We start from the raw sequence: 10,089 nt of genomic DNA, 5'->3' as shown, positions 1-10,089 counted from the left end.
TGGGGAAGAGTAAGTCTTCATAATTTCCCATGTACTTTACAGGTAGTTATAAAATATTTATTAAGTACTCACTAACTGGTTTGTAACTGATCCTAGTTATCTCACTCCTTCGAGTTTTTACCAACCAAGAAACGACAGAAGGTTATTACCTTCTATTTAAAAGAGCCTTTACTCTAATTCAGAAGGTAACTAGTCAGTCTGTTGAATTCCATTCTCTTCATTCCTCTGGGATCTATGGGATTGTTGTTGATATGGATTCAAAACAATATACTGGTAGGTGATTATTCATTAACTGCTTGAGAAGTACTTCATAACTAACTAGTTAAGGTCTTGGACAGTACCTTCAAGAGATCGACCCTCAACATCGTCCAATACTATGGCAACTCAAAGGGATTATTGTATTCTGCCGAGTTCACTTTTTCCGGACAATTACTGAAGCTGTTGGGAGTGTTGCTCGAGGTACAGGAGTTTGGAGCCGTATGGCTAATTTAATTGATTGCAGGTCTGAAGAGGACTATGACCAACTATGCAATCTTCTAGCTGGTAAGTGGTTGATAACTGGTTTTAAAATACTTTCTAACTAGTTGTTAGAACATGAAGACTCAAAAGTCAAGGCCTGGGCTGATCACAAAAAGCAACCGATCATTAAAGCTGGGCTAAATAAAAATTGCTCTAACATTCCAGCTTTCATTTATGATTCTATTCGAAATAATACTAATTCTGCTGAACAATCTCACCATAAAGCAAATGCCGCAGGGAAACGCCTGACACTGACTGGAGCAATCCAAAAGTAAGTGCTTACTGTCTTTTAACTGGTTAACAAGCAATTAAAAACCAGTTGATCCAAAACGAGTCCTAACCACCTTATAGTTCTGCGAAACTTGATAAGCAGGATATCAGTCAATACATTAATCGTATTGATTTCGGTATTCACCATTCATATCGCACAGCTAATATGGAGACCAATTACTTGAGGCATATGTCTCGTGAAGGTATATATCTCTATATGTACATTCCCTGATTATATATAAGTAGTTACTAACCACTTATAAACCGAGCAGAATCTCGAAAACGCCGCTGCTCATCCTCAACACGCTTATCTTCACCTCAGTTAGAAGTTCCTCAACGATCTCAATCACAGTCTCGCCAGTATGTGCACTCATAATCGCTTTATAACTGATTACTGACTACTTAGATCTGTTTCTTCTTCCCAAAGCCTGCATCGTGTTGCGTCAAGGAATGCGCTATCTTTTGAGCAACAACGGCAAGCTCTCGAAATAAGGGAGATTGAACTTCGGCTCAAAAGAGAAGAGAATGAGCTTAAAAAGGTAGAAATCGAAATTAAAAAAGGTGAGGAAGAAGTCCGGGATATGCAGCTAAAGAATGAAGAGAAGGAGTTAGAACTTATGGAAAGACGGGAAAGACTCCGGCAAATGACAAGTGAGATATAGGAATTGCTTCTTAACTACTCTATAACTGCTTATAGCCCTTGCTGTTGTATGTCTTGTTCTTGTATAATATAAACTGGTTAAGAACTGGTTTAAAATCGATTGCGGGTATATTATAAGTGTATGGAGTATGAAAGGAAATTTTGGTTCGTAATAAAAACAGGCGTGGTATGGGTAAGGTATGCTGTTACTTTGATACATGGTTAGTTACAGTCCACCTTGGCAACGGGACGCGTCCAGGTGACCTGTGTACTCACTAAAGTGAGCCGTGTTGATCACGTGCATTGTGGTGACTAAGATTCTTCGTAAAATGGACGCTTAAAGTGGCATCAGAAGTAACCATTTTCAGCGCCCAATTTACCGTCACCTAGCGTTGTGGTGTAATAATGACCTTAGATAGTAAAATACGAGAGACATCGTCCTCCTTGTCCGTATTAGCAAGTAGCAACATATAGAGTAATGTGGCTCCCTTCCAGACCATGCTATAAATCATTCATAGGGTAACAATGATTAAAAACACGCCATAATAATAATAGACTAATATCATCCTTGCTCTACATCTGACTTTATTTGCCAGACTAAAATACTTCTCAATGGATAGACACTGTGCTATTTTCTCCTTTTGGGAAAGACCATGTCTTTATCATGTACTACATTTCATCTTAGTGATGCCACCCTGAGATATTTCAACACTAGCAACACAATAAATACTACAAGCTTACACAATGGATACTAGTTAACTGAGCTTGATCAATAGCCATTCATTATTTGTGCTCAAGTGCGACCCCTGGCGCCAACCCCTAATTCTGTGCCGACCGGTTTCCCTTGGTGTCGAATCATTATTTGCCCGGCTCCTCACCCTCCTCATGCTGACTTGAGCTTCGACTCCTTAACGAGCTCGCCATGTCGCAGCTTCGGCACGGCAGCGACAACAATCCCAGTCTCAACCAGCCATCTGCAGCGTACTCTGTTCCACAACAAGCGAGGGATGCAGGATTCCCACGTTCCCCGTTGACAGGAAGTCTTATTCCCCGTGACTACTTACTTGCGCGAGCCGACGCCCAGCCCTTACGTTCTGGGGTTGTTGCTGTTACTGGCCCCAGCAAACCAACGCCTTCCCCCTTGAATACAAGTCACCGTTGTCGAGAAGACCGTCAAGACAATTCCAGCTTGTTACAGAGTCCTGTATCTCCTCGATCATCCGCCAAAACAGCTCCGCCGCCCAACCATTCTTCGACCAGCCGGATAGCCCATGCTCCATCTCCCTCAAAACCATCCGGTTTTGGCCAGAAGTCGACCACATCGTCGGCAGGCGATAGGGTGCGTGGTGACCTGAAACAGCATGGTAGAGGTATGACTGCGATAGAAAACGACATCGGAGCACGCAAATTATCGGATACAGGCGACTCGGTGCAGTCACCAACATCCTCCCCAGTATCACTACTGGACTCCTTGCAATCAATGTCTGGGGACCGAACACCGGGGCATCGTATTATGCCCCGCACTTCGTCAATTGATTCTGCAATCTCCTCTCTGTCGTCAGCGTCTCAACCCCACAAGTCGTCGTTCGATGCCAGCGCGGTCAGCCAAGCTGATATCGATCACCTTATAGCAACCGCAGGATCAACCGAGGCTGTTATCATACACCTTCTGAAGGAGAAGCATCATGCAGCGTCTCAGAATGCGCAACTCTGGAGACTGGTGGACAAGCAGCGGACTTTGATTCTTGGCCTGAATAAAGATCTTGAGCGTGCCTTGAAAGAGAAGGAGCGATATAAGAAAAGGGCCAAAGAGCTACAGAATTCCATACCTCCGGTGCCATCTAGTAACGATCACATCGTTCAGTCTCGAGGTGCCGATACTTCGGTCATCAGTGTCAGTCGTGATATATCAAAGCAAGAACAGGTCCAGGGCGAATCATCAGAGGCGAAGAGCACGAATGCGGGCATGCAGGATTTCTGCGACAGCCTCGGTCTCGCCCCGATTGCGAAAACAGATCGTCTGTCTCCTGCCAGAGCAGACTCTCCGCGCCTGAATACAACATTGACCACTGAGTCTGACAACGAACTTTCGCGACCCGGACAAACAGAGGAGCTCGATCAGCAATTAAATTCGCAATCGCTCGCTTACACGCGGAAGGAAATGTCAGCAGCGAGCCCAACTTCCTTGGCCAGTTCTAGCTCAGCTCTGAACGAGACCCTCCCATCGGAGGATAGACAACAGAGACTTCCTCATCCTTCCCGCAAGCCTCCTCCTGCCCCCTTGAAGCTCGGACAAACACAGCGTGCGGCTATGGAGAACTCGGGCAGTTATGATTCCGAATCCGATTACGAAGATATTCTTGAGGTCGACGAATTGCCGGTCGAGCGTGGTAGGCGGAAAACGAGGGATGATGACGATCGAGAACGGGAAGCAGCCCTTGACAGGGAAATGGGCGCTCTTAAGGCTACTGGAGAAGAGGCACCACAAACATACGATCCCGGTCATCTTTCAGGCAATGCCTTTACCGGTGGACTGACAGTCGGGATATCTAAGGACCCTTGGCAACCCATTTCGTCGTCCTCTCCGATTGAACGTCAGGATTCTCTGACTTCTGTTCAAAGCCCTCGGAAAATTCACGCGCCATCTTTGAACGATCAACCCGCATTCGCAGTCCCAAAAAGTCCGGGACTGCCTCTCAGCCCAAGACCAGAAGACCGCCCAATAGGCTCTCCCTTGCCCCGGATGCCCAGGGAAGTGCCGAACTCCCTGGCACATCTGCCGATGTCTTCAGAGAATAGCCTCGCAGGCTTGGCCCTGTCCCCGCGCTCTACTAATCATCCAAATCCCTTTGCTCCCGGAGCTTCTATGCCTACTGATACTAGTCCTTCGCATATTGATGCTCACAGGCATATTCCCACAATCAACCATGGCTCGAGAAAGGACAATCCTCGGTCACCTTGCTCTCCTGCCGCCGAGATATATCAAGGTTTGATGTCGGAGGATTACCCCGGTCTTCTTTTGCCTCCGAACGCCCTTCCTTTGATACGAGTGAAAGTCTCTTCGTCGCGACTTAGGCCTTCTAGAAACAGCTATATGGCACCAAAGCCTTCCGAAGAAGAGCCAGTATTCACCCTGGGTGTTTTTTCGCGGTCAGAGAATCTGGAACTTTGGCGCGTAGAGAAGGTCGTTGCGGCCCTCCCGCAGCTGGATCAACAGGTAAGACAATCGTCTGCTTTGTGGATGAAACTGCCAGATAGATCGATTTTCAGCGGTCATTCCCCTGCAAAAATCGACGCGAGACGTGCAGCCTTGAATTCCTACTTCGAAGCTCTGCTTGATACACCCGTAGACGAGAGAGCGGCATTAGCGATCTGTCAATTTCTTACTTTGGATGCAATCGAGCCGCGAGATGACGAGTCAAGTTTGCTGAAGAGCAACTGTAAAGCGGCATCGGAAGCCTTGCCAGGTCAAGATGGAAAACCCCAAAAGGAAGGCTATTTGACAAAAAGGGGCAAGAATTTTGGCGGCTGGAAAGCACGATACTTCATACTCTATGGGCCTGAGTTGAAGTATTTTGAATCGCCAGGCGGTCCTCACCTCGGAACTATCAAGATTTTCAATGCTCAGATCGGCAAGCAATCTCAGCCCGCAAATAACCCAAACAACCCTTTGTCCGGGGCCGAAGATGACTCTGAAAACCAATACCGACACGCTTTTCTCATATTGGAACCGAAAAGAAAAGACTCGTCAGCGCTCGTGAGGCACGTGCTCTGCGCTGAGAGCGATGAAGAAAGGGATGCTTGGGTCGAAGCACTCCTGGCATATGTTGATGGACAATCGGATAATGAGGGCACAGAGAACGCGTCGCCGCAGAGTCAAGTTTCAATCCAAGCAAGACATGTCTCCCAGTCAACCTCAAAACCTAAACTTTTCGCAGGTGGGAGCAAAAAGAGCGGCAAGGGAATGAACAACGCGGAGGTGGACCTGACCGATACTGTGCAAGGATTCAGTTACGATGATGCTGTTCCTGCTGAACCGCCTCTTCTGGGTCCTCCATCCGAAAAACAACCACCGAGATCCCCTATGTTCCCATTAGAGGCAGCAATGGAATCTTCGGACACAAACCCGGCTTCGGATCATGTTCAGCTCTCATCTAAAGTGATATCTGGACCTACCAACGGTACAGTGATCCAGGATGCAGGGGCCTGGGGCAATAAAATCGTCACTAGCACCAAGGAGAAGAAGCGCAGCATCTGGGGTTTCCGCACAAGGTCATCGTATGATCTTGCCTCGCAGCTACAGGCGAGTCAAGAACCTTCGTCAGCTCAAGCTGTCGTGAATCCTTCTACAGAAAGAAAAGACCTCGTTAGGCCTGTATTTGGAATACCGTTGGCAGAGGCTGTGCAGCACTGCGCTCCGCAAGGTGTTGACGTCGATTTACCAGCTGTTGTCTATCGCTGCATTGAGTATCTCAAAGCGAAGGGAGCAGCAACAGAGGAAGGTATATTTCGATTAAGCGGTTCCAATGTGGTCGTCAAAGCGTTGAAGGAACGCTTCAATACTGAAGGAGATGTCGACTTCCTTGCTGGTGATGAGTACTACGATGTTCATGCTGTGGCCAGTCTTTTCAAACAATATTTACGGGAGCTCCCAACAACTGTTCTTACACGTGAACTACATCTGGATTTTCTACGTGTGCTCGGTGCGTGCAGTTTCCTTCCCTTTTTTCTCTCCACTTCGCTCTTGAGGCACTATACTGATTAAATCCTATTTAGAATTGGATGAGCGACAGAAGAAAATCCTGGCGTTTAATTCACTTATCCACAGGCTCCCACGACCAAATCTGGCCCTGTTACGGGCACTAGTTCAGTTTTTGATCATCATTGTCAACAACTCCGATGTGAACAAAATGACAATCAGAAATGTCGGCATTGTCTTCGCACCAACGCTCAACATTCCAGCCCCTGTTTTCTCCATGTTCCTCACAGACTTCGAGAGCATATTTGATAAGATGCCAGAAGGCCAGTCAGAACCAGTCGAGCTTAAAGTTGATCGTCCGGCGCTCCCGGAAGACATTCGCTCTCCACGCCATCAGATGTTCTCCGATTTGCCCACGCCTGCTTATAACCAAACAACCTTTCGCAGGCCGACAGAAGTGGCCGATGATACACGCCATGAGACAGGGTTTATTTCAATTCAGCCAAGTTATGAGCAATCCTCTCATAACCCAGTGGAACATTACAACCGGCAGCCGGATTCCCCAGCTATGAATAGGATGTTGATGCCCAGTGTTGATAATTCCCGTTCTGCTAAGGCCAAGAGAAGGGAGAGTTCTATGCTGTTCATGGAATACAACCACCAAGGCTCAGGTCTTCCAGCTATGCGCAATGATCAGAGTAAGTGTCCGTCGATTACGCCCGAACTCAGCCTTCGTTTGCAAACTGACTTGGGAGAATCCAGGTGAATGATAAGATGATCATGTATCGAGTGAAATTCTGATTCCATGCATCTGGCCACAACATACCTCCTCCACCAAGGCACTGACTCGTCCTTCGGTGCCTTTGCATCTATATCCCCCCCATCTTACCTTCGTCTCGTTGCATATTATGTGCGTTTTACTCATCAATTATAACCTTGCATTATGTTTTTCTTTTTTTTTTTTTTTTTCTTTCCTTTCATGACTAAGGTTAATGTCAATTACGATTTGGACGGATGTGGAATGATATTCATGAAGCCATACATACAATGAAGGAGCTGCATGAGGCACTCAATGTTAATGTTAATTGTTTGAAGGAATATATCTTGGCACCGTGGCCCAAGAGTCAGTGCCTTAATCATCTGATACAGACGTGTTTGGACTCCGTTTTGTGACTTTGGCTGACCCAAGTGCACGCTTATATCAAGCAGTATCTATTTTGAGGCTTCCGAGCTGTGTATCAAAGCGTGCTTTGTTTATAACCTTCTGCCCACAGTTTAAAGTCATGGCCTATTTCAATCGCCAACTCAGCTATTCTCCAATAGGATCATTCACTTTGCGAGTTCTATCGGAACAAGCAAATCAAAAACGCAGACTAGTATGGCTGGTCTACGAGCGGTGGTGGTAGAGTTCACATTTAGAATCTTCTTGTCCGTTCACCCCTCCAGAAGCCCATCAGTTCGCCGTTTTCGGTAATCCAATCCCTGACGCCGTCTACTACGGCTTTTGCCATCCCCTTATTCTTCATTTTTCCATCTGATGACAGAGAAATGCGAGTACGTCCACCGGTAGGAACATGCTCGCCTGTCGCATACTCGGATCCCATACTTGGCAAGACATTTTCCCCTGCACTGAGACTGACAAAAAGGGCAAATGGAACTAGCCACACGCAGAGTCCAAAGTAAGAAGCCACCTCGGTGAAAGTTGGCATATCTTCGATATCAACCTGGTACGGCTGACGCCAGTTGGCGCCCACTCGTGATGAGGGTAGCGGTTTCGAAAAATGGCGGAACCAAAGCCAGTGATTTAAGCCAACAAGAACACATGATAAGATAAATAATGGATCAGACAATTTGACGATTGGGAAACGTCGTAAATTGCTCGCGTACACGATGTGTGAGCCGATACTGAAGATGGAGAGGAAGAAGGGAAATCGATCGAAGAGGAAGAGAAGAATCTGGATGACGATGATACTGTATATCAATCGAGTCAACACCCGACGTGCGAAGACTGTATGTTCTTCCACAAGTTCTGATAGATAGTATAGACCCGATGCTAATGCGTAATTAGTTCAGATGTTCTGGAAACCGTTACAAGTCTCTCAAAGCGAGCTTAGGCTGGTCGTGCGAACTGAAGCACCATCACCATGAGTTTCATTGTTGGGCTGCTTACCTATAGCTAGTGTTAGGAAAGTAAATCCTACAATGACCCCTAAGTAGCCGACAAGAGGTAGGATCCACATCTCAAGATAATAAGGCGATGAAGCCGAAAGTAGAACGTCTAGCTGTCCCTGGAATAGAATTGGAAACGAATCGACAAGAAGGGAGTCGAACGGGAAGCAAGAAAGCCCAAGAGGAGAGTATGAAATGCCAGTGCCTCTATAACATGTCGTGAAAGGGTATCGAACACAGCGTCTGGGCGTTATGGTGGGCCAGTCATGTCTGATATGTTCGGTGGTCTATAGTGGGCACCTACCTTATCTCAAAAGCTGGACGCCTCCATCCACAACCGGACGGCTGCGATTTGATGCCTCAGGCCCTAAGGGCGCTAGCGGGCAAATCAGCCACCGTGCCGTCATCAGATAGGAGAAATGGTGGATAAGAAATGGTGGATAAAGCAGAAGAGAGGAAAAAAAAAAAAAAAAAAAAAAAAGAAAAAGAAACCAAAAAGTCCCCTCACCCCAATAGCGAGATATTATTCGAAGAGTGAACGGGACGAAGGCAGCTTGGTTACCAAATAAACTTCCCAGCACAGTGGTTCACAGTTACAATTGAAGAATTCTCACTCACCCTGTTGAACTGAGACCCTGCTGAGCCACAAGAAGCAGTAGAGCTTTCTCTTTGGCGTTTTCCGATACGTATCTTTGGTGGATCTGCGATTCATTTCACCTTACCAGCCATGTCACGTCCTGAGGATGTTCTGTGGGTTATCTCAATGCGAAAGCATTTACTCTTGCTGTTGTTTCCCTTAAGCTTGGTGCTGACATGAGTTTTCGAATCCCCTACGCAAAGGCCTCCCGATCTTTTCTACGATGACAATGAATCACGAAAATACACGACTTCATCCCGTATTCGTAACATTCAAGCAGACATGACCCATCGAGCGCTGGAGCTCCTTGACCTTCGTTCTCCATCGCTCATCCTCGATGTGGGGTGCGGTTCCGGACTTTCTGGCGAGATCCTTTCCCAAGTTCCTCCTCAGGAGGGTGGACCTCATACCTGGGTCGGGATGGACATTTCACCAAGCATGCTTGATGTGGCACTGCAACGAGATGTGGAGGGTGACTTGCTCCTGGCTGATATTGGACAGGGCGTGCCATTTCGGCCTGGCACCTTCGACGCGGCTATCAGTATCAGTGCTATCCAGTGGTTGTGCAATGCGGAGACAAGCGATGTCAGCCCCGAGGGCCGTCTTCGTAGATTTTTTGAGGGATTGTACTCCAGTCTTCGCCGAGGGGGACGTGCTGTCTGCCAATTCTATCCAAAGAATGATGCGCAACGGGCCATGATTAGCGGCGCTGCCGTAAGAGCTGGCTTCGGAGCTGGTATCTTAGAAGATGACCCTGGCACAAAGAATGGCAAACTATATCTCGTGCTGACCGTCGGAGGTGGTGGACTGCATGGCGATATTACTGGCGTTGTCCAAGGCATGAACGATGTTGACATCTTGGATGCCAGGAGAAAAGCCGCGGAGCGCAGCAAGGTCCAGCCATCCAGGAAAGGAGATAAAGCATGGATTTTGCGAAAAAAGGAGCAAATGGCGAAGAAAGGGAAAATCGTGAAAGCAAATTCCAAATACACCGGAAGAAAGAGGCGTCCTGCGTTTTAACTTGAGATGCTCTGTCCGGCCGTGTGCCACAATTTACACAGCTCCGGGTCACTCGTCCATTGCGAGGAGTACAGCTAAATCAACGCAACGCAGTGGTCAACAGATTCCTTGCTAGAGACTACTTGGCGGAGCGCT

At 47.2% G+C, this 10,089-nt stretch overlaps 4 protein-coding genes across 4 annotated transcripts in view, besides 4 other annotated features; 3 read left to right on the top strand and 1 right to left on the bottom strand.

Annotated features, from left to right (window-relative positions):
* The window catches only part of NFIA_052040 (uncharacterized protein), a gene marked incomplete at both ends in the record, with an annotated part of 1,300 nt that extends 135 nt beyond the window's left edge, over positions 1 to 1,165 (top strand). The window contains 6 exons of the mRNA XM_001257755.1: positions 1 to 9; positions 186 to 273; positions 328 to 543; positions 592 to 790; positions 871 to 992; positions 1,062 to 1,165. The exon at positions 1 to 9 is cut by the window's left edge and continues 135 nt beyond it. Of these exons, the coding sequence (XP_001257756.1) occupies positions 1 to 9; positions 186 to 273; positions 328 to 543; positions 592 to 790; positions 871 to 992; positions 1,062 to 1,165 (738 nt within the window). The remainder of the gene's footprint in view (positions 10 to 185; positions 274 to 327; positions 544 to 591; positions 791 to 870; positions 993 to 1,061) is intronic.
* Positions 1,166 to 2,351: 1,186 nt separating this feature from the next.
* NFIA_052030 (GTPase-activating protein BEM3) lies at positions 2,352 to 6,894 on the top strand (the record flags this gene model as incomplete). The annotated part of the gene is made up of 2 exons (XM_001257754.1): positions 2,352 to 6,132; positions 6,206 to 6,894. The coding sequence occupies 2 exons, from the start codon at positions 2,352 to 2,354 to the stop codon at positions 6,892 to 6,894; spliced, it is 4,470 nt and encodes a 1,489-aa protein (XP_001257755.1).
* A 180-nt stretch (positions 6,895 to 7,074) lies between these two features.
* Positions 7,075 to 7,106: a microsatellite.
* Positions 7,107 to 7,543: 437 nt separating this feature from the next.
* Positions 7,544 to 8,368, bottom strand: NFIA_052020 (uncharacterized protein; the record flags this gene model as incomplete). Its single annotated transcript, XM_001257753.1, has 2 exons — positions 7,544 to 8,181; positions 8,299 to 8,368. 2 exons carry the CDS (start codon positions 8,366 to 8,368, stop codon positions 7,544 to 7,546), a joined length of 708 nt encoding a protein of 235 aa, XP_001257754.1.
* Positions 8,369 to 8,713: 345 nt separating this feature from the next.
* Positions 8,714 to 8,741: a microsatellite.
* Positions 8,742 to 8,754: 13 nt separating this feature from the next.
* Positions 8,755 to 8,788: a microsatellite.
* Positions 8,756 to 8,784: a microsatellite.
* Positions 8,789 to 9,216: 428 nt separating the features above from the next.
* Positions 9,217 to 9,954, top strand: NFIA_052010 (18S rRNA methyltransferase BUD23; the record flags this gene model as incomplete). The annotated part of the gene is made up of 1 exon (XM_001257752.1): positions 9,217 to 9,954. One exon carries the CDS (start codon positions 9,217 to 9,219, stop codon positions 9,952 to 9,954), a length of 738 nt encoding a protein of 245 aa, XP_001257753.1.
* Between the last annotated feature and the right edge of the window lie 135 nt (positions 9,955 to 10,089).

The sequence above is a fragment of the Aspergillus fischeri genome, genomic scaffold (genome assembly GCF_000149645.3).
Source record: "Aspergillus fischeri NRRL 181 1099437636266 genomic scaffold, whole genome shotgun sequence".
In the NCBI taxonomy this organism is placed as follows: Eukaryota; Fungi; Ascomycota; class Eurotiomycetes; order Eurotiales; family Aspergillaceae; genus Aspergillus; species Aspergillus fischeri.
Note: the sequence above shows the minus strand (reverse complement) of the source record. Positions and strands in the feature narration are given on the sequence as shown.